This window comes from Salvelinus alpinus, chromosome 7, assembly GCF_045679555.1.
Source record: "Salvelinus alpinus chromosome 7, SLU_Salpinus.1, whole genome shotgun sequence".
Lineage (NCBI taxonomy): Eukaryota > Metazoa > Chordata > Actinopteri > Salmoniformes > Salmonidae > Salvelinus > Salvelinus alpinus.
In genome coordinates this window covers 46,986,997-47,011,186 of record NC_092092.1, presented here as the reverse complement: position 1 = coordinate 47,011,186, position 24,190 = coordinate 46,986,997, and the positions used below count along the sequence as shown (strand labels likewise).

Below are 24,190 nucleotides of genomic sequence, written 5' to 3'. Positions count from 1 at the left end.
CTACCGCATATTACGCATGGCAGAAAAACATAAAACAAAACAGATTTAAGACGACTTTGGTACGTAATTGGTCTAGCCTATACTTCAAAATTAAACACATTCTAGTAATCGCCTTTGAGTGTGGACTGTATTATTATGCATATTGGATGGACTGGTTACCTTACACGTTTCCATCTCCTCTTCTCTTTCCTTTATTCTTTCTCGAAGCGTGCACATTTAGTGAAATATGTAAACAGTTTAGTGAAATATGTTTCATTGCGAAAAACACGTTACTATCGATGTTCCCGAACAGATTTGACTTGGTTTACCAAATTAAGTACTGGGTAGCTGCAGGAACAGGGTTGGAGAGCCCAGGAGATAGTGTTTGGGTGGAATATCACCTGTCGGGGTGGCGAGAGCATGCTTCTCAAACAGTGGTTGATGAGTGGAGAGAAATAAGAGTTCTATTATGTATTTGTCAGTTGCTCATATTAAGCGCAGCTCCGCTATAAAGTATCCTACCAGGCATCATTGAAAAAAGGACTGGCCGGAAAAAAGCGCGCCGCCTCCATTCGGTATTCGAGTGCATACAGATGACGTGTCTTTTTCCCCCTGCAACTGGTCCTGACCATTAATAATGGGCCATTCTAAATGTAAACGAATGACCTTTTAATGGCGTCAGATCAAGGCTCTGCGTCTGTCCTCGTGCTTCTCACCTTTAGTGCCGCTTTCAACACCATCTATCCCCAAATTCTTTTGGAGAGATTGGAAACCCTAATTGGTCTAAGTTCTTGCTTGGTTCAGATTTTATCTGTCTGAAAGAAATCAGATTGTCTCTGTGGATGAGCGGTAAAGTTTGGTAAGAATGGTAAGTTTCAGTGTTCCCAAAGGTTCTGATCTAGGACCACTATTGTTTTCACTATATATTTTACCTCTTGATGATGTTATTCGGAAACATAATGTCAACTTTCACTGCTATGCAGACGACACATAGCTGTACATTTCGATGAAAGATGGTGAAGCCCCAAAATTGCCTGTGTTTCAGACATAAGGAAGTAGATGGTGGTAAATGTTTTACTTTCAAACTCAGACAAAATGAGATGCTAGTTCTAGGTCCCAAGAAACAAAGAGCTCTGCTGTCGAATCTGACAATTCATCTTGACGGTTGTACAGTCGTATCAAATAAAACTGTGAATGACCTCGGCATTACTCTGACCCCTGATCTCTCTTTTGACGAACAGAAAAAAATATAAGAGCAGTTTTTTCTCCATATTCATAACTTTTGGTCCAAAAATTACACAGAAAAGCTCATCCATGCTTTTGATTAGTCTACTGCAATTCTCTACTCCCCGGCTACCCGAATAAGGCACTAAATAAACTTCAGCTATTGCTAAGTACAGCTTATAGAATCTTGACTAGAACCAAAAAATGTGATCATATTACTCCAGTGCTAGCCTCTGGCTTCCTGTTAAGGCTTTGGATGATTTCAACATGTTACTGCTAACCTACAAAGCATTACATGGACTTGCTCCTACCTAAAAAAAAGTATTGGAACAGTGACACATTTGTTGTTGTTTTGGCTCTGTACTCCAGCACTTTGAAATGATACAATGACTATGAGGTTAAAGTGCAGACTGGGTATTTTCATCCATATTGGGTGAACCGTTTAGAAATGACTGCATTTAGGGGACCAAAAGTATTGGAGTAAATTCACTTGTATGTTTATTAAAGTAGTCCAAAGTTTAGTATTTGGTCCCATATTCCTAACACACAATGATTACATCAAGCTTGTGACTATACACACTTGTTGGATACATTTGCTGTTTGCTTTGGTTGTGTTTCAGATTATGTTTTGCCAAATAGAAATGAATGGTAAATAATGTATTGTGTCATTTTGGAGTCCCTTTTATTGTAAATAACAATATAATTGTCACACCCTGATCTGTTTCATCTGTCTTTGTGCTTGTCTCCACCCCTCTCTAGGTGTCGCCCATCTTCCCCATTATCCCCTGTGTATGTTTACCTGTGTTCTCTGTTTGTCTGTTGCCAGTTCGTTTTGTTCGTGAAACCTACCAGCATGTGTTCCCTTGCTCCTGCCTGTTTCTTGCTCCTGTTTTCTAGTCCTTCCCTGTTTTGACCGTTCTGCCTGCCCTGAGCCTGCCGTTCTGTACCTTACCCCACCTTACTGGATTATTGACCCCTGCCTGTCTTTGACTTGTCGTTTGCCTGCCCCTGTATTAGAAATAAACTTTGGTTTCTTCGACACTGTCTGCATCTAGGTCATACCTGAAATGTGATAGTACGAACTGGCCATGACTGACCCAGCAGACTCGGACCAGCTCCGCAACGCCCTCTCCTCCCCAAGGAAGCAACAGTGGAAGGCGCAAGGAGTTGCTTTGTGGTCTTATAGAAGAGTTCCAGACCTTGGCCGAACGTCACGACCAAGCATTGAACACATAGCTGGAGCAATTCCGTGGGTTGTCTACTATGCAGCCTACCACGACGGTAACCTCCCAGCCCCTCAGTAACCCGGCTGTTAGCAGCGCCGTCACCCCAGTTTCCCGGGAACCCCACTTACCCACCCCGGAGCGCTTCAACGGAGAGTCGGGCACATGATGGGCGTTTCTCGCTCAGTGTTCACTCATCATCGAGCGACATCCCTCCTCCTTCCCCTCAGACCGCTCTAAGATAGCATTCCTCATCACGCTGATGTCTGGGAGGGCTCTAGCCTGGGCTACGGCAGCATGGGAACAACAGTTGGCTGTATGCTCCAGTCTGGAGGAGTTTGTGGCAGAGCTAAAGAAGGTTTTCGATGCTTCATTGTCCGGGAGAAAGGCTTTGGCAAGGCTCCCTCGGTGTGGCAAACTACGCAGTGGATGTTGGCAGCTGAGAGTGCCTGGAACCCGGAAGCACTGTTCGACATGTTCCTGCATAGAGTTTCGGAGGATGTAAAGGACGAGCTTGCTGCCCGGGAACTACCGACGGATCTCGACTCACTCATCGCCTTGATCATTTGGATCAATGGGCAACTACGGGATTGAAAGAAGGAGAGGAAATTCGATTTCACTCGTCCGTCCAAGGATTCCACCTCGCCTCCGAGGTATCCCGGAAGTTCCCAACAGCTCCATGGCCGAGAGAACCCGAGGCTACCCGAGTTCCCCCGAGAGTCTCCGAAGGCTGCCAATTCACCTCTTCCCGAGCCCATGCAACTAGGTAGAGCTAGGCTGTCTCCAGCTGAACGTCTATACAGGCTTCACACTAAGAGCTGCCTGTATTGTGGGACTACTGATCATTTCGTCTCCACCGGTCCACTAAAAGACCAGGCACACCGGTAGGAGCGAGTATTCTGGTGGGCCATACGGAGAACTTTTCCTCTCCCTTTACTCGCATCCCTTTGCCATGTTGTGGTGGGGGAACCAGTCAAAATCTCTCCGTGTCCTCATCGACTCTGGGGCCAATGAGAGCTTTATGGACGCTACCCTGACTTCCGAGCTGGATATCCCCACTCAGCCCCTCTCCATTCCAATGGACGTTAGAACACTGGACGGGCGCTCTATAGGCCGGGTCACCCACAATACCACCCCCATCAACCTATGTATGTCAGGAAACCACAGCGAGACGATCCAGCTCCTGTTCATAAATTAACTCAGGTTCATGTGCTATTGCGATTCTCCTGGCTCCAGATGCGCTGTCATGCTGCTATAGCCCCACGACTACTACCCCAGAACCTGAGACCATCCTTCCCACCTCGTGCCTGGCGATGGCACTAAGCTGGGGACTGGATTATTGACCCCTGCCTGCCTTGACCCTGAGACTGCCTGCCGTTCTGGACCCTTTGCACCCTCTCTGGATTATTGCCCCCTACCTGCCTTTGACCTGTTGTTTGCCTGCCTATTACAAATAAACGTTTGTTTCTTCGACACGGTCTGTATCTGGGTCATACCTGAAATGTGATAATAACAGGTTTTTAAACACTTCTACATCAATGTACACGCTACCATGATTACGGATAGTCCCGAATTAATTGTGAATAATGATGAGTTTTATTTTTAAATTTTTAATTTCACCTTTATTTAACCAGGTAGGCTAGTTGAGAACAAGTTCTCATTTGCAACTGCGACCTGGCCAAGATAAAGCATAGCAGAGTGAGAAAGTTACAGGTGCACTGAGAAATGGGGGGGTATAAAATTTGTGCATCTCATTTGTGCATCTCACTTTATCTCCAATTTGGTATTTCCATACATACAATACCCACACGTATGCTACGGTCACAAGACAAAGGCCTCGTTATTGTTATGGAATGGTCTGCCGATCCATGTGAGAGGTCTCAACCTTTGAATCTTTACTGAAGACTAATCTCTTCAGTAGGTCTTATGATTCAGTGTAGTCTGGCCCAGAGTTGCGAAGGTGAACGACAAGGCACTGGAGTGACGAACCACCCTTACTGTCTCTGCCTGGTCGGCTCCCCTCTCTCCATTGGGATTCTCTGCCTCTGACCCTATTACAGGGGCTGAGTCACTGGTTAGCTCGTGCTCTCCCATGGCGTACCTAGGAGGGCTGCATCACGTCATGCCAGGCTTTTTCTGCTATACTCGACTTGAGTGGGTTGAGTCACTGGCGTGATCTTCCTGTCCGGTTTTGCGCCCCCTCAGGCTTATGTGATAAGGGAGATCTTAGTGGGCTATACTCTGCCTTGCTCAGGGTAGTAAGTTAGTGGTCTGTTGATATCCCTTTGGAGGTGTGGTGGATGTGCTTTGGCAAAGTGGGTGGGGTTATATCTTGCCTGGTTGGCCCTGTCCGGGGGTAATTTGGGACTGAGTCAGTATCCCCCAACACCCCCTGTCTCCAGTAATAGTCTATGTTCCGGGGGCTAGGGTCAGTCTGTCCTATCTGGTGTAATTCTCTCAGTCTTATCTGGTGTCCTGGGTTGTTCTGTCTGCAGCTATGGAACCCTGATCTATTCACCGGATGCTACCTGTCGACACTCTACCTCTTTCCTTTTCTCTCTCTCTCTCTACCGCACCTGCTGTTTCAACCTCTGAATGCCCGGCTAAGAAAAGCCAACTGACATTTACCCCGGTTGCACCTTCTATAACCATTGTGATCATTATTTGACCCTGCTGGTCATCTATGAACATTTGAACATGTTGAAGATGGCCATGTACTCTTATAATCTCCACCCAGCACAGCCAGAAGAGGACTGGCCACCCCTCAGAGCCTGGTTCCTTTCTAGGTTTCTTCCTAGGTCAGTGAGATTCTACATCTGCATTGCTTGCTCTTTGGGGTTTTAGGCTGGGTTTCTGTATAAGCACAGTGTGGCAACTGCTGATGTCAAAAGGGCTTTATAAATACATTTGATTGATTTGATTCTTGTTCGACGGCGTTGTTTTACAGCATTGTTGACAGGTTTGTATTGAATGTTGGGATTGGTTGCAAGCTGTTAAATGCTCTATGCCAATCAAATGGTAGACATCACTAAACAAATAGCCTAAATGGTTTGGCTAGGCTGGTGTTGGCTGCCGGCCAATATGAAGTGGACTGAAGAGACCTCTGTTCCTGATACCAGGCCTGGCTGAGGGTGGAAGAGAAGCCTGATACAGTCGAGCGGAACAAGACCTCAACTGTACATTACTGCCCAACTGCCACCTCATCATCTCACCTCATCATTATCACTGGGAGAGGAGAATAAGGGATACTATTTCTGCAAAGACTATCTGTAGATGCTTTGACTCTGAACAAACTATCTAGCAGATTTAGTAGTTGAAACAGTTTGCAGACAATAGCTAGGTTCATGTTGATATATTCAGTCACTCTAGCAGTGAAGGTAGTTGCTGGATGCTACAATTGATTAATGAAGCAAACAGCATGTGATTAGTTAGTTGAACATCAGCTCAACTGTAGGCAACTATCCATATAAAGTGAGAGGGAATGTTAAGAAAAGGAGGCATACTTAAATTTTCAAGGCCCAGATTGAGGCTACTTCTCTGTTACACAGATACTCCTACGCAGAAATCCAATTCACACGCTGTGCCTGCATACGCTTCAGTTTAGAAAATATGCAACCTGGGAATATTACAAGAAACAGGTTTACACCCGAACATCTGTAGCTTGTACATTTGTCACTCTATCGACGATTAACGCGGGAATACTTGACCTACCGTACTGACAAAACGCCTAAGGACTCATGGGAGGATATCAGGAAAACCAAGTGTTACGGTAAACTTGAACAAGTTACAATTTAATAATCCAGTCTCAGTCTCTCCCAGTCACTGAATCATCGGAAGCACAAACAGGTGGGATTGAGATTCCGAATCCAGTTCTACTGGGAATGTCTGGAACATCTTCACTATTTCATTGAATACATAGACTATAAAAGTGTACAAAAACAAATACAGGTCATTTATCCAATTCCCTGCAACCATTTCTGTGAGAACAGAGGGGGAGTTGAGGGTGGTAGAGTTATTGGCGCTAGTGTATAATTTTTGCATGCTGGTAGATAACTGATAAGCCAACCACGTTTTCCCCCATGATGACACACATTTATAGTCAGTAGCAATCTACCATTTCTCTGCAAAAGTGTCCAGGCACCCTTGACATGGATATAGGCTAACTCTTCATACAGTTATAGTGACACAGACAATGAGAATGCCCAGAGGACTAGATTACTGATTCTGACTGATTACTGATTCTTACTGATTCAGAAGAGAGACAGAGAGAATGTGAGAAAAAGTGAGAGAAGCCGATTTATTCTTATGCAAATAATGCCTAATGGTTTTAACTTAATAGTCAAATGAATGAGATGTGGGAAGACAAAACAAATGGTATTGAAAGAGGGGGGTGGAAAAAAGACTTGGCCATGATGACATTGGCTAGACAGTGTATCCCTCACCTTATGATTAGTATTTCTCATCCCTGCTTTCTCACACAAACAAAAGCAGTAACATTGTTGCCAGAAAGGACAATATTGAATACAAAAGAGACAAGGTCAAGATGTTCAGCCATTTGTAAGGCAGGAAGACATGCTCTGCTTCAAGCGTCTATTTCCGCTCAGCGTTTGTACTCACTTTGGGCGTATCCTGGCTTTGGTTGCCTTTGTTCAAGGAGGTCCAGTCCTTGACCCAGAGTGTGAATTATGTGGGGCCCAGGAGGGTGTAAGACCCCCTGAATGAGACATGAGTCCCTCTAAAATGCAACAAAGTCAAACTTTGGGGGTCACCAAATAATGCTAATTTAACCATTTTCCTAATTGTTACAAAATGCAATTTGTATTTACAGTGGTAAATATGAAAATAAAAGCTTATTCCAAATTCAACAAACACCCCCACCTCTGTGTCATGGTTTGAAAAAATAAATAAAACATATGGCTGCACTTGTCATCCCGGGAAATTCCCTTATCTCAGCACCTTTTCAGGTGTCCCAACTTTTCCTTCTACAAAAAATGTAATTTAGTCATAAAGAAACATAAATTAGTTCAGGCTATAAGGGAGCTTAGACCCATTGACAATCGCCAAATGTCATTTACTTTTTACTGTTTTTTTAACAGATGTCTCTCCATTCATCTGGAATTATTTTGGAGTAGACGAACACGAGCAGGTAGCCTTCCTTGGTTTGACAAAAATATGAAAACATCATGATTGGTTGTGTTCATTCCAAATGAAAAGGTAAAAATAAAAACCTCTAAAAATACAAATGTGCACACCACATTTGACACCCCCCAAATGTAACAGTATAATTTGCACTCTGCCTTGACCTTGTGTTAAGGCTTGTTATGATATTTCTAGAGCTAGTTTATTCAAATCATTAGCCGCTACCCAATGCTAACAGGCTAACCAAGCTAACACGCATATTTATCCCGTCTGGTTTTAGTACACTGTGGGTAGTGTTGCACAAAAAAAATTGAGCTTTCCAAAGCAGTGGGAGGGCTTCACTGTAAACCTTAATTGACCTTCCCTCAGTAGTGGAAAAGTGGAAAAAATTTCAAAAAATTGAAAACTTTCAGGTCATCCAGTAAAGTACTACTTTATCCAGTAAAGTAAAAGTCTAAAAGTATTTAGATCTAAATATACTTAAGTATCAAAAGTACATTTAATTGCTAAAATATATATCAAAAGTAAAAGTAAAAGTATAAATAATTTAATGGCACCATGTATTTTATTTGATAATTTTTTTATGGATAGCCAGGGGCACACTCCAACACTAAGACATAATTTACAAACAAAGCATTTGTGTTTAGTGAGTCCGCCAGATCAGAAGAAATAGGGATGACCATGGATGTTCTCTTTGATACTGTAAGTGTGTCAATTCGACCATTTTCCTGTCCTGTGAAGCATTCAAAATGTAACGAATACTTTGGGTGTCAGGGAAAATGTATGGAGTAAAGTATATTATTTTCTTTAGGAATGTAGTGAAGTAAAAGTAAAAGTTGTCAAACATAGTAATAGTAAAGAGAAGTACAGAAACCACAAAAACTCGTTACAGTTGAAGTCGAAAGTTCACATACACTTAGGTTGGAGTCATTAAGACTCGTTTTTCAACCACTCCACAAATTTCTTGTTAAAAAACTATAGTTTTGGCAAGTCGGTTAGGACATCTACTTTGTGAATGACACAAGTTGTTTTTCCAACAATTGTTTACAGACAGATTATTTCACTTATAATTCACTGTATCACAATTCCAGTGGGTCAGAAGTTTACATACACTAAGTTGACTGTGCCTTTAAACAGCTTGGAAAATTCCAGAAAATGATGTCATGGCTTTAGAGGCTTCTGATAGACTAATTTACATAATTTGAGTCAATTGGAGGTATATCTGTGAATGTATTTCAAGGCATACCTTCAAACTAAGTGCCTCTTTGCTTAACATCATGGGAAAATCAAAAGAAATCAGCCAAGACCTCAGAAAAACAAATTGTAGACCTCCACAAGTCTGATTTATCCTTGGGAGCAATTTCCAAACGCCTGAAGGTTCATCTGTACAAACAATAGTACGCAAGTATAAACACCATGGGACCACGCAGCCGTCATACCGCTCAGGAAGGAGACATGTTCTGTCTCCTAGAGATGAACGTAGTTTTGTGCGAAAAGTGCAAATCAATCTCAAAACAACAGCAAAGGACCTTGTGAAGATGCTGGAGGAAATAGGTGCAAAAGTATCTATATCCACAGTAAAAGAGTCCTATATCGACATAACCTGAAAGGCCGCTCAGCAAGGAAGAAGCCACTGCTCCAAAACCGCAATAAAAAAGCCAGACTACGATTTGCAACTGCACATGGGGACAAAGATCGTACTTTTTGGAGAAATGTCCTCTAGTCTGATGAAACAAAAATAGAACTGTTTGACCATAATGACCATTGTTATGTTTGGAGGAAAAAGTGGGAAGCTTGCAAGCCGAGGAACACCATCCCAACCGTGAAGCACAGCATCATGTTGTGGGGGTGCTTTGCTGCAGGAGGGACTGGTGCACTTCACAAAATAGATGGCATTATGAGGTAGGAAAATTACGTGGATATATTGAAGCAACATCAAGACATCAGTCAGGAAGTTAAAGCTTGGTCACAAATGGGTCTTCCAAATGGACAATGACCCCAAGCATACTTCCAAAGTTGTGGCAAAATGGCTTAAGGACAACAAAGTCAAGGCATTGGAGTGGCCATCACAAAGCCCTGACCTCAATCCTATAGACAATTTGTGGGTATAACTGAAAAAGCGTGTGCGAGCAAGGAGGCCTTCAAATCTGACTCAGTTAGACACTACCTCATCCCCATACTGTATTTATTTATTTATTTATCTTGGTCCTTTACACCCCAGTATCTCTACTTGCACATTCATCTTCTGCACATTCTACCATTCCAGTGTTTTATACCATTCCAGTGCTATATTGTAATTACTTCGTCACCATGGCCTATTTATTGCCTTACCTCCCTTATCCTACCTCATTTGCACATGCTGTATATAGACTTTTTCTACTGTATTATTGATTGTATGTTTGTTTATTCCATGTGTAACTCTGTATTGTTGTATGTGTCGAACTGCTTTGCTTTATCTTGGCCAGGTTGCAGTTGCAAATGAGAACTTGTTCTCAACTAGCCTACCTGGTTAAATAAAGGTGAAATAAAATAAAAATTAAAAGTTACATCAGCTCTGTCAGGAGGAATGGGCCAAAAATCACCCAAATTATTGTGGGAAGCTTGTGGAAGGCTACCCTAAACGTTTGACCGAAGTTAAACAATTTAAAGGCAATGCTACCAAATACTAATTGAGTGTATGTAAACTTCTGACCCACTGAGAATGTGATGAAAGAAATAAAAAGCTGAAATTAATCAATCGCTTTACAATTATTCTGACATTTCACATTCTGAAAATAAAGTGGTGATCCTAACTGACTTAAGACAGGGAATTTTTACCAGGATTAAATGTCAGGAACTGTGAAAAACTGAGTTTAAATGTATTTGGCTAAGGTGTATGTAAACTTCCAATTTCAACTGTGAGTAGTACTTTAAAGTAGTTTTACTTAAGTATTTTACACCACTGCCAGCCCTGCAACTACCCTCATTCACTTTACAGAGGCAGATGTCGGAGACACTGATATCACTTAGCTAGCACTTAGTGCAGCTAGCCTAAACTACAGAACTATGTTGGATAGTGGCCTGTTTAAGCAACGTTCTCAGGTTGGGAAACTGCTTGAAAATATTGATGTATACTCACGATGGGGTTAATCTTTCCATCATAAAAAGAAACGTCTGTTGCTAAAATATAGTATGGCACATATTTTGGGGTAAAACCAAAGTTGTGAACACTGAACATTTTGCACTGGTTACCCAGACGAAAAAAGAGAATTTACACTGAAAGGGCTTTTTAGTCCAAGGTGTCTCGTGGTCTGTAGTGTTTTTTCATGTAAATATTATAACCGTTGTTATTTCATACTGAAAATCACTGGGCTGACATGGCGTCTGTCAGAGTCGAGGGCCAGTGGTGACCCGGCACTTGCCAGTCAGCTGAGGGATGATTGTGTCACTTTCCAGAGCTGGTGACAGGGTGCATTATTGCCAGGGGCAACTAACTGAGGGAAGAGTATGTGTATGCATGTGTGTGTGTGAATGAGGTGGGGGGATTCAGGAGCTTTGGAATGTTGGGGTGGGTGGGTATTGAATCGTGTGTGTGCCATAAACAATAGAAACCACCCCAGCGCTGTTCTGAAAGGAACCATTCATAGCGGGCGGTCATCATTTCTGCTTCTCTAGACCAATTTGGGTATCTCACCCTTGCAGAATTTCTACCAAAAGAACAGTTCCCCCCAGTACAACTGAGTTGGGTTGAGCCTAAAAAGCTAATTTCAATGAAATGGGTTCTTGGATCTCCAATAGTGAGGGGGGAAACAGTGGTGTGACAAGAAGGAAATATAGGTTGTGAATCAAGGGCTCATTGATAGAAGTGTCTAAGATGATAAGCAAAATAACAATTACACTAGGAGTTGAACTTGAAGTTAGGCATGCAAGAAGCCTGTTGAGATAATACTGCCTGAACTTTAGCCTCTATTGCTAACAAGACCATTTGTTGGAATTGCACTGGAACCAGTCCTTATGTAGAAATGGATGTGTGTATATCAATATCATATCACAGTGAACGCTCTGTGTCGAAGAGCAACAGTGAAGGGGACACCTAATTTCCCATTGAAATGTCACCCAAACTCCATAGGAAAATAGATAGGGCTTCTCTAATTGTATTATACAGTAAGTGTGAGTGAATATGTGTTCTGTTGCAGGTAATGACACACTGTGCAGGTTACTTCAGTGTGTGTGTGTGTGTGTGTGTGTGTGTGTGTGTGTGTGTGTGTGTGTGTGTGTGTGTGTGTGTGTGTGTGTGTGTGTGTGTGTGTGTGTGTGTGTGTGTGTGTGTGTGTGTGTGTGTGTGTGTGTGTGTGTGTGTGTGTCTTTGCCCCACTGCAGACAGAGACACACTGTCAAGTTCCAGGGCCTCCCTTGACAGTCCAGAAAGAGACCAGCTCCCATGAGCCTTAGCTCAGTAAACTAGGAGGCCATCTCAGTCTTTTTAACGCCCCAATTAAAATCATACATGCTACTGAGAGATTGCTCCACGTATCACTCTATCCATCCTTCCATCTTCCCATCTGTTTGACTATACCCATTGTCTCTGTCTGTCTGTCTGTCTGTCTGTCTGTCTGTCTGTCTGTCTGTCTGTCTGTCTGTCTGTCTGTCTGTCTGTCTGTCTGTCTGTCTGTCTCCAGATATAAAGACAAAGACAACAATTGACCAATTATAACTACTATACGATGATGATGACCCTAAACTGTTGAATAGGAAGTAAATACAGTGACGGCTGATTCAGTTATTTAGGATTCCTTGTCCCCTGCTCAGCAACTTGTACGCGCCTCAACACTAACTTGATGTGTGCCTTTGTTTTTGTACCCAGAGAAGGAGGCAGGTCACTTTGCTTTGATGAAAGTCCTAATCTGGGAACAAACCTAAATGAACTCCTGCTGTTGAATAGGAGGAAGAACAACCCCCCATGGTTCAAAACAAAGTCCACAATTATTGTTCTGCTTGATGGAAGAATTTCAAGTCTTACAGGAAACTAGACTTTCCTTCCTGGTTGAAAAATGTCAAGAACGTTGGCTAGGATGGTGGTGCCATTTAAATCCGTGGCTCAATTTGTGACAATAGCACAATGATTTATGACAATGTAAAATATATTGACGTCCCAATACCATTGCACTGGATTTATGAACTGATATACCAAACAAAAAATGACGCATCAAGCCATTATTTAAAATGTAAACTATTATATAAAATTATCGCCACAAAAAGAATACTCAATATATTGGGCATTGAACAGTCATCCCTATGCAGACTCTGCTACAAGTAAACAAAATCAATAGATAATGTCTTTTGGTACTGTCCTTCGGTGGCTTGCTTTTAGAGTCAGGTCCAGGAATGGTTGTTAAGTCACAATGTCTGTGTTCAAATGGATCAAAAAACAGTACTGATAGATCTGGGGAAAAAACACAACCAACTAATGGGAAATATGATTATACTCTTAGGTAAAGTATATATTTTTAGGGCAATCTCGGTAGAAATTGCACAAATAGAGAGGTTCAAGACCCACGTAAGACATCACAGTAAAATATAAGGATGTATTGCAAAATAAGGATGTATTGCACCAAATAACCAAGATGGCGTAGCAGTCAGACGTGTGTTTGTCTTGTCCTGTGTAAATAGTAAATAGGCTGTTACTTCGTTTTTTTTCGTATATATTTTATTCTCACTTTCCATCTACGAACTAAATATACTTTCCTGCAACCCGCCTCACCCAATGTGGTACGGATCTGCTATTTTTATACGTTATAACTGCAACCTCCATCAGAGGCTAGCCAGCTAACTAGCTACTAGCTATTAGTCATTGTTAGTCACTGCTAGCTGTCTTCACTTTTAGCTCGCACACTAGCCAGCTTTAGTTCAGTCAATACCTGCCAGTCTGCACAGCGACTTATCAACCCAGAGCATATCGGACTGCTTTTCTCTACCACATCACCAGACTCCTGCCGCTCTGGATCATTACACCGGATCATCGCAGCTAGCTAGCTGCAACTGAGTGGCTATTGTTGGCTAACGCCTCTGTCCCGAAGCAAGCACCAGTTAGCCATGAGCTAGCCTCGAGCTAGGCCCATCTCCCGGTTAGCCGATGAAGAATACCAGCTAATTCCTGGTCTACAACACCTTTTGCCAATTGGCCTGGACCCTTTACTGTCGAAACGGAGCCCCGCCGGTCCATCACGACTGGTCTGTCGACGTAATTGTCCGATGTGGTTTCAACAGGCTTTTCCGTTGCGATGTTGCCGAAGACCCATCTGCTATCCCCGGCCCGCTAGCTTCTGAACACCGTATCTCCCGCTCGCCTAGCGTAGTAGCGACTACCGAACGGCTCCCTGACTCACCTATTGCTGCTCATTGGACCCTATGATCACTCGGCTACACAGCTGATGCCTGCTGGATTGTTCACTAGCACAGTACCTCATTGTGTTGATCTGTCGGCCCCAGCCTTGAACTCAGGTCCTGTGTGTACCTAACTGACCCTCTCTGCCCATTCATTGCCATTTATCCGTTGTTGTCTTAGCTCTCCTGATCAACACCTGTGATTGCTTTATGCCTCGCTCTAATGTCAATATGCCTTGTCTACTGCTGTTTCGTTTAGTTCTTATTGTTTTATTTCACTGTAGAGCCCCCAGTCCCGCTCAACATGCCTTAGATAGCTCTTTTGTCCCACCCCCCACACATGCGGAGACCTCACCTGGTTTAACTGGTGCCTCCAGAGATGCAACCTCTCTCATCGTCACTCAATGCCTAGGTTTACCTCCACTGTACTCACATCCTACCATACCCTTGTCTGTACATTATGCCCTGAATTCTACCACGCCCAGAAATCTGCTCCTTTTATTCTCTGTTCCCAACGCACTAGACGACCAGTTCTTATAGCCTTTAGCCGTACCCTTATCCTACTCCTCCTCTGTTCCTCTGGTGATGTAGAGGTTAACCCAGGCCCTGTAGCCCCCAGTACTACACCTAATCCCCAGGCGCTCTCATTTGTTGACTCCTGTAAAAGCCTTGGTTTCATGCATGTCAACATCAGAAGCCTCCTCCCTAAGTTCGTCTTATTCACTGCTTTAGCACACTCTGCCAACCCTGATGTCCTAGCCGTGTCTGAATCCTGGCTTAGGAAGACCACCAAAAATTCTGAAATATCCATCACCAACTACAACATTTTCCGTCAAGATAGAACTGCCAAAGGGGGCGGAGTTGCAATCTACTGCAGAGATAGCCTGCATAGTTCTGTCATACTATCCAGGTCTGTGCCCAAACAGTTTGACCTTCTACTTTTAAAAATCCACCTTTCCTGAAAGAAGTCTCTCACTGTTGCCACTTGTTATAGACCCCCCTCAGCCCGCAGCTGTGCCTTGGACTCCATATGAGAATTGATTGCCCCCCCATCTATCTTCAGAGTTCGTACTGCGAGGTGACCTAAACTGAGATATGCTTAACACCCAGGCTGTCCTACAATCTAAGATAGATGCCTTCAATCTTACACAAATTATCAAGGAACCTACCAGGTACAACCCTAAATCCGTAAACATGGGCACCCTTATAGATAGCATCCTGACCAACTTGCCCTCTTAATACACCTCTGCTGTCTTCAACCAGGATCTCAGCAATCACTGCCTCATTGCCTCCGTCCGTAATGGGTCTGCAGTCGAACGACCACCCCTCATCACTGTCAAACACTCCTTAAAACACTTCAGCGAGCAGGCCTTTCTAATCGACCTGGCCCGGGTATCCTGGAAGGATATTGACCTCAGTAGAGGATGCCTGCTTGTTCTTTAAAAGTGCTTTCCTCACCATCTTAAATAAACATGCCCCATTCAAAAAATGTTGAACTAAGAACAGATATAGTCCTTGGTTCACTCCAGACTTGACTACCCTTAACCAGCACAAAAACATCCTGTGGCGTACTGCCCTAGCATCGAATAGCCCCCGCGATATGCAACTTTTCATGGAAGTCAGGAACCAATATACATAGTCAGTTAGGAAAGCAAAGGCTAGCATTTTCAAACAGAAATTAATTCCAAAAGGTTTTGGGACATTGTAAAGTCCATGGAGAATAAGAGCACCTCCTCCCAGCTGCCCACTGCACTGAGGCTAGGAAACACTGTCACCACCGATAAATAAATCTACGATAATCGAGAAATTCAATAAGCATTTTTCTACGGCTGGCCATGCTACCCCTACCCCAGCCAACAGCTCTGCACCCCCAGCAGGAACTTGCCCAAGCCTCCCTCCCCCCCGCTTCTCCTTCACTCAAATTCAGATAAGTGACGTTCTGAAAGAACTGCAAAATCTGGACCCCACAAATCAACTGGGCTAGACAATCTGGACCCTCTCTTTCTAAATTTATCCACAGAAATTGTTGCAACCCCTATTACTAGCCTGTTCAACCTCTCTTTCGTATCGTCTGAGATCCCTAAACATTCCCCTCTTCAAAGGAGGAGACACTCTAGACCCAAACTGTTACAGACCTATATCTATCCTGCCCTGCCTTTCTAAAGTCTTCGAAAGCCAAGTCAACAAACAGATCACAGACCATTTTGAATCCCACCGTACCTTCTCCACTATGTAATCTGGTTTCCGAGCTGGTCATGGGTGCACCTCAGCCACGCTCAAGGTCCTAAACGATATCATAACCGCCATCGAAAAAAGATAGTACTGTGCAGCCTACTTCATCGACCTGGCCAAGGCTTTCGACTCTGTCAATCTCCACATTCTTATCGGCAGACTCAACAGCCTTGGTTTCTCAAATGACTGCCTCACCTGTTTCACCAACTACTTCTCAGATAGAGTTCAGTGTGTCAAATCGGAGGGCCTGTGGCCGGACCTCGGACAGTCTCATGGGGGTGCCAAAGGGTTCAATTCTCGAGCCGACTCTTTTCTCTGTATTTATCATTGATGTCGCTCTTGCTGCTGGTGATTCTCTGATCCACCTCTACGCAGACGACATCATTCTGTATACATCTGACCCTTCTTTGGACACTGTGTTAACAAACCTCCAAATTAGTTTCAATGCCATACAACACTCCTTCTGTGGCCTCTAACTGCTCTTAAATGCTAGTAAAACCAAATGCATGCTCTTCAACCGATTTCTGCCCGCACCCACCCGCCCGACTAGCATCACTACTCTGGACGGATCTGACTTAGAATATGGGGACAACTACAAATATCTACAGTTGAGTTCGGAAGTTTACATACACCTCAGCCAAATACATTTAAACTCAGTTTTTCCACAATTCCTGACATTTAATCCTAGTAGAAATTCCCTGTCTTAGGTCAGTTAGGATCACCACTTTATTTTCAGAATGTGAAATGTCAGAATAATAGTAGAGAGAATTATTTATTTCAGCTTTTATTTCTTTCATCATTCTTTCATCACATACCCACAGAAGTTTACATACACTCAATTAGCATTTGGTAGCATTGCCTTTCAATTGTTTAACTTGGGTCAAACGTTTTGGGTAGCCTTCCACAAGCTTCCCACAATAAGTTGAGTGAATTTTGGCCCATTCCTCCTGACAGAGAGGGTGTAACTGAGTGAGGTTTGTAGGCCTCCTTGCTCGCACACGCTTTTTCAGTTCTGCCCACAAATTGTCTATAGGATTGAGGTCAGTGATGGCTTTGTGATGGCCACTCCAATACCTTGACTTTGTTGTCCTTAAGCCATTTTGCCACAACTTTGGAAGTATGCTTGGGGTCATTGTCCATTTGGAAGACCCATTTGCAACCAAGCTTTAACTTCCTGACTGATGTCTTGAGATGTTGCTTCAATATATCCACATAAATTTCCTTCCCCATAATGCCATCTATTTTGTGAAGTGCACCAGTCCCTCCTGCAGCAATGCACCCCCACAACATGATGCTGCCACCCCCGTTCTTCAGGGTTGGGATGGTGTTCTTCAGCTTGCAAGCATCCCCCTTTTTCCTCCAAACATAAATATGGTCATTATGGCCAAACAGTTCTATTCTTGTTTCATCAGACCAGAGGACATTGCTCCAAAAAGTATGATCTTTGTCCCCATGTGCAGTTGCAAACCGTCGTCTGGCTTTTTTAAGGCGGTTTTGGAGCAGTGGCTTCTTCCTCGCTGAGCGGCCTTTCAGGTTATGTCGATATAGGACTCGTTTTACTGTGGATATAGATACTTTTGTACCCGTTTCCTCCAGCATCTTCACAAGGTCCTTTGCTGTTGTTCTGGGATTGATTTGCACTTTTCGCACCAAAGTACGTTCATCTCTAGGAGACAGAACGCGTCTCCTTCCGGAGGGGTATGACGGCTGTGTGGTCCCATGGTGTTTATACTTGCGTACTATTGTTTGTACAGATGAATGTGGTACCTTCAGGCGTTTGGAAATTAACCGTCTGGATGAACCAGACTTGCAATTTTTATCTGAGGTCTTGGCTGATTTCTTTAGATTTTCCCATGATGTCAAGCAAAGAGGCACTGAGTTTGAAGGTAGGACTTGAAATACATCCACAGGTACACCTCCAATTGAATCAAATTATGTCAATTAGCCTATCAGAAGCTTCTAAAGCCATGACATAATTTTCTGTAATTTTCCAAGCTGTTTAAAGGCACAGTCAACTGAGTTTATGTAAACTTCTGACCCACTGGAATTGTGATACAGTGAATTATAAGTGAAATAATCTGTCTGTAAACAATTGCTGGAAAAACAACTTGTGTCATGCACAAAGTAGATGTCCTAACCGACTTACCAAAACTATAGTTTGTTAACAAGAAGTTTGTGGAGTGGTTGAAAAACGAGTTTTAATGACTGCAACCTAAGTGTATGTAAATATCCAACTTCTGCTGTAGGTGTCTGGTCAGACTGTAAACTCTCCTTCCAGGCTCACATTAAGCATCTCAAATCCAAAATGAAATCTAGAATTCCTATTTCGCAACGAAGGATCCTTCACTAAATCTAGAATTCCTATTTCGCAACGAAGGATCCTTCACTCATGCTGCCAAACATACCTTCGTAAAACTGACTATCCTACCAATCCTCGACTTATGCGATGTCATTTACAAAATAGCCTCCAACGCTCTACTCAGCAAATTGGATGTAGTCTATCACAGTGCCATCCGTTTTGTAACCAAAGTGTCAGGTTTTGGCCAGGACTGTTCAGGTTTTGTTCACTAGATGTCCCCCTTGCACCTTTTTTGTACCTTTTGTTTTTCTTGCCCTAATTATTGTTTGCACCTGTAAGTCATTCCCTTGTTAGTATTTAAACCCTGTGTGTTCCTCAGTTCCTTGCTCAGTGTTTGTATGTTAGCACCCAGCCCCAGCCTTTGTGATAATTTTTCTCTTGTTGGATTTTCCAGAGGTTCTCTGGTTTTGTTCTCGTGTATTTTTGGATTGGTCTTTTGAGGTTTGTTTTTTCCCTTGCTGTTTTTACCACTTTGTGGATTTTCTTTGTATTTTGGAAGATATCTATTTTTTATTAAACCACCATCTCTAGTACTGCTGTGTCTGCCTCATCTTCTGGGTTCTGCCCATTATTAGTGACTGTTTCTCGCACCGGGTCCTGACACAAAGCCCCATATACTATCCACCACTGCGACCTGTATGCTCTCGTTGGCTGGCCCTCGCTACATATTAGTCGCCAAACCCACTGGCTCCAGGTCATCTATAAGTCTTTCCTAGGTTAAGCCCCGCCTCATCTCAGCTCACTGGTCACCGTAGTAACACCCACCCGTAGCACGCGCTCCAGCAGGTATATTGCACTGGTCATCCCCAAAGCCAACACCTCCTTTGGCCGCCTTTCCTTCCAGTTCTCTGCTGCCAATGACTGTAACGAATTGCAAAAATCACTGAAGCTGGAGACTTATCTACCTCACTAACTTTAAGCATCAGCTGTCAGAGCAGCTTACTGATCACTGCACCTGTACACAGCCCATCTGTAAAGCCCACCCAACTACCTCATCCCCATATTGTTATTTTTTGTTGTTGTTGCTCTTTTGCACCCCAGTATCTCTACTTGCACATTATCATCTGCACATCGATCACTCCAATGTTAATGCTAAATTGTAATTATTTTGCCACTATGGCCTATTTATTGCATTACCTCCCTAATCTTACTACATTTGCACACACTGTATATATTTTTTTCTATTGTGTTTTTGTCTGTACGTTTGTTAATCCCATGTGTAACTCTGTGTTGTTGTTTTTGTCGCACTGCTTTGCTTTATCTTGGCCAGGTCGCAGTTGTGAATGAGAACTTGTTATCAACTGGCATACCTCGTTAAATAAAGGTGAAATAATAAAAAGAATAAAAAGAAACAGGAAATAGTAAAATGGTAGTGTACTGGGAAAGATGGGTTGGAATGAAGACTAGGGCCTAATTTATTTATTTCAATTGACTCATTTTCCATGTTGCATTTATATTTTGGTTCAGTATATACAGTGCATTCGGAAAGTATTCAGACCCCTTGACTTTTTACACATTTTGTTAAGTTACAGCCTTATTCTGAAATTTATATATTTTTTTCATTATTCATCATCAATCTACACACAATACCCCATAATTACAAAGCAAAAACAGGTTTTAGAATTTTAGAAGAAAAAAAACTGAATTTTAGAGAAAAAAACCTGAAATATCACATTTACATATGTTTTCAGACCCTTTACTCAGTACTTTGTTGAAGCACCTTTGGCAGCGATTACAGCCACGAGTCTTCCTGGGGAATGACGCTACAAGCTCGGCACACCTGTATTTGGGGAGTTTCTCCCATTATTCTCTGTAGATCCTCTTAAGCTCTGTCAGGTTGGATGGAGAGCGTCGCTGCACAGCTATTTTCAGGTCTCTCCAGAGATGTTCGATCAGGCTCTGGCTGGGCCACTCAAGGAAATTCAGAGACTTGTACTGAATGCACACCTGCGTTGTCTTGGCTGTGTGCTTAGGCTCGTTGTCCTGTTGGAAGGTGAACATTCACCCCAGTCTGAGGTCCAGAGCTCTCTGAAACAGTTTTCATTAAGGATCTCTCTGTACTTTGCTCCGTTCATCTTTCCCTCGATCCTGACTAGTATCTCAGTCCCTGCTGCTGGAAAACATCCCCACAGCATGATGCTGCCACCATCATGCTTTACCTTAGAGATGGTGCCAGGTTTCTCCAAACGTGACGCTTGGCATTCAGGCCAAAGAGCTCAATCTTGGTTTCATCAGACCAAAGAATCTTGTTTGTCAAGGACCAGACAATCTTGTTTCTCATGGTCTTTAAGGTGCCTTAAAGTACCAAGCGGGCTGTCATGTGCCTTTTACTAGAGAGCGGCTTCCGTCTGGCCACTCTACCATAAAGGCCTGATTGGTGGAGTGCTGCAGAGGAACTCTGGAGCTCTGTCAGAGTGACCATCGGGTTCTTGGTCACCTCCCTGACCAAGGCCCTTCTTCCCTGATTGCTCAGTTTGGCTGGGCGGCCAGCTCTAGGAAGAGTCTTGGTGGTTCCAAACTTCTTCCATTTAAGAATGACGGAAGCCGCTGTCTTCTTGGGGACCTTCGATGCTGCAGAATTCTTTTGGTACCCTTCCTCAGATCTGTGCCTCGACACAATCCTGTCTCGGAGCTCTATGGACAATTCCTTCGACCTCATGACTTGGTTTTTGCTCTGAAATGCACTGTCAACTGTGGGACCTTATATAGACAGGTGTGTGCCTTTACAAATCATGTCCTATCAATTAAATTTACCACAGGTGGACTCCAATCAAGTTGTAGAAATATATCAAGGATGATCAGTGGAAACAGGATGCACCTGAGCTCAATTTTGAATCTCACAGCAAAGTGTCTGAATACTTAACGTAAATAAGGTTTTTCTGTTTTTATAAAAACCTGTTTTCGCTTTGTCATTTTGGGGTTATTGTGTTTAGATTGATGAGGAAAAATATATAATTTAATAAATTGTAGAATAAGCCTGTAACGTAATGGAATTTGGAAAAGGGGAAGGGGTCTGGATACTTTCCGAATGCACTGTATGTCTGTCTGAAGCTCAGAGTAACCTAAATGCCATCTTTACCAGTGTCTCTGACAAGGTGCTGACAGATAAGAAACTGCAGTCAATGAAATTCAAATTCATTGCATATTTTACAGGGGTAAATACTGTATCTAATGCAGTTCATCTAAGTTACTCTATTTATCAAGACAAAATGTAAAATTGGTAGGCTTCAATCAGAGTGCTAACACTTTACATTAAGGCATGCTTAAAATGATAAGTATGTTATAACTGTAGGCCTGTTCATTAGCATATTAGTTTAGATTAAGTTTATACATCTGTAGTAAACAGTTATATAACATTGGTTGGAATTGTGTGCTTGCAAGTATACCGTAATGTAAAGTGTTACTCTGAGAGCGAACCCAAGGCCTAACACTCAGCTACACAAACATGGTTAAGAAATATAACTCATGGCTGAGAAATGAAAAAGAAAAATTAAACCTTCTTCATTCACCTGATACCAGTATGTTTGGCTTTTGTTTGCTTCCTTCAGAAACCAATGACCTGCATTAACTCTCAAGCCCCTCAAGGGAACCCAGTGACAGACAGCAGGTGTGTGTTGGTAATGAGAGCAGTCCCCTTGTGGGGACAGAGAACAACAACAACCTACCCAACTGTTGTTTATGCCCTCCTCTCATTCAACTGTGTGGGCAATTATCAGTCAAATACGACAGGGCCAGTCATTTCTGCTTTAAAGTAGGTTAACATACAATTTGGCCCCTCTAGGGTATAGTGATTGTAATGACAATGGTGCCATGAAGTAAGCTAAAATCAATACATTTGGAATGTAAATCTTCTGATTAAGTAAATGTCTGTTGAAAATAAGCTCATATGAAGGTGAAAGCAATTGATTTATTACAAAAGATTGGCAGTAGTCCTCTCCTATGAGACAAGGTGATATGATGTGTGTGTGAGTGTGTACAGTGTGTGTGTGTGTGTGTGTGTGTGTGTGTGTGTGTGTGTGTGTGTGTGTGTGTGTGTGTGTGTGTGTGTGTGTGTGTGTGTGTGTGTGTGTGTGTGTGTGTGTGTGTGTGTGTGAGAAGAGAGAGAGAGAGAGAGAGAGAGAGAGAGAGAGAGAGAGAGAGAGAGAGAGAGAGAGAGAGAGAGAGAGAGAGAGAGAGAGAGAGAGAGAGAAAGAGAAAGAGAGAGAGAGAGAAAGAGAGAGAGAGAGAAAGAGAGAGAGAGAGAAAGAGAGAGAGAGAGAGGGTGGGGGGTAATTCTGAAAATACAGTAAGTGTCCAGTATATTAACTCATGCCTCAAAAGTATTTAACATAGGCGTAGTTTACCAAGCTTTGTTCACATCACAACAACCAAAAACTGTGTTGAATAGAACAATGAGACACCATAATGCTTCCAGTGAATGCCATGATTTAAATTCTCACCGAACAAAAACCAGTTTGTGCGATTATTGTCCGCCAAGCTCGCAATGACCCTAAAATCCATTCCACATGATGCATTCATTGTTTCCGACCAAACACGCTCCACAGCAGAGGCTACTGTTCGCAAGGCAAGTGGGATGAAGAATTTGCGTCACTTTTTCAACAGGTGACTAGGCAATAAACCCGGCTAGCCTGGTTTGCCGTGCCTTTGTGAAATGATAGTATGATAACGGGAAGGCACTTTTAGCCAAATTACAAGTCTCTAAATTGTATTCTGCAATGCAATAACGTAACCGTAAGAGTTTGATAAGGACAGTGACTCACCTCAATCCATTTCTGCGCTTCTAGAAACGCGGGCTCGGAGGCCGATTCGGAGAGGAGATGTCGCTGGTGTGGTTGTCCTATATCTGCAGCGGGACTTGCCATTTGCAAAGCTGCTCAGTGTTAAAATATATGAACAAAAAAGCTTGAACTAAATTGGAAAATCCCCAGGCTTCAGCCTCAGCACCTGACCGTGAAAACCAGATAATGCCGTTTTTTTGTCTTGACTTGCTGTTTAGGTAGTCTCCCTCTCCTTCAGTGCTCCTTCGGTTGTATGCTACAAACCCGCCGCAATGCACTTGCAGCTACCAATGATTTATATGTACACTAGATAACAGATGGGGCGCTGGGTTGAAGTCCCAGTGCCTCCATCTTGGCACTTCCACACCGTTGTAAAAAAGACTGTATTTTGGAAGCTATAGAAATGCATTTATTAATGTCTACCTCTGTTTTTGTTACGTTTATTCTATACAGACATCTTAATGCATAATTGTTTATTGTTTTATGTGAGCTAAACATGAAAATAAACACCTCTTCCCTCACAGAAGGCTGAAAAGATTCGGCATGGGCACAGCTTCAACCTGTCAAGCCATAAGACTGCTAAATAGTTAATTAAATATTTAAATAACCAATAGCTATCCAGACCCTTTGACAACTCTTTTGACTCTCATCACATACACTGCTGCTGCAGTTTACTATCTATCCTGTTGCCTATTCACTTTATCCCCACCTACATGTACATATCTACCTCAATTACATAGTACCTCTACATATCGACTCGGTACTGGTACCCTGTGTATATAGCCAAGTTATCTTTACTCATTGTGTATTTATTCCTCATGTTATTACTTTTCGATTATTTAAAACAAAAAATCTCTGCATTTTTTTTATTTTTTAAAACTTTTATTTTATTT

At 42.8% G+C, this 24,190-nt stretch overlaps 1 protein-coding gene across 10 annotated transcripts in view; it reads right to left on the bottom strand.

Annotated features, from left to right (window-relative positions):
- The window catches only part of LOC139581093 (LIM and calponin homology domains-containing protein 1-like), a 166,704-nt gene extending 143,124 nt beyond the window's left edge, over nt 1–23,580 (bottom strand). For 3 of the 10 annotated variants that reach the window (XM_071410480.1, XM_071410485.1, XM_071410481.1), the window contains exon 1: nt 23,280–23,579. In XM_071410480.1, the coding sequence (XP_071266581.1) occupies nt 23,280–23,381 (102 nt within the window). In that variant the 5' untranslated portion in view covers nt 23,382–23,579. Of the gene's footprint in view, nt 1–23,279 lie in introns of all 10 variants that reach the window. The other 7 variants (XM_071410482.1, XM_071410484.1, XM_071410483.1 and 4 more) reach the window with 5 other exon arrangements.
- Nucleotides 23,581–24,190: the final 610 nt, after the last annotated feature.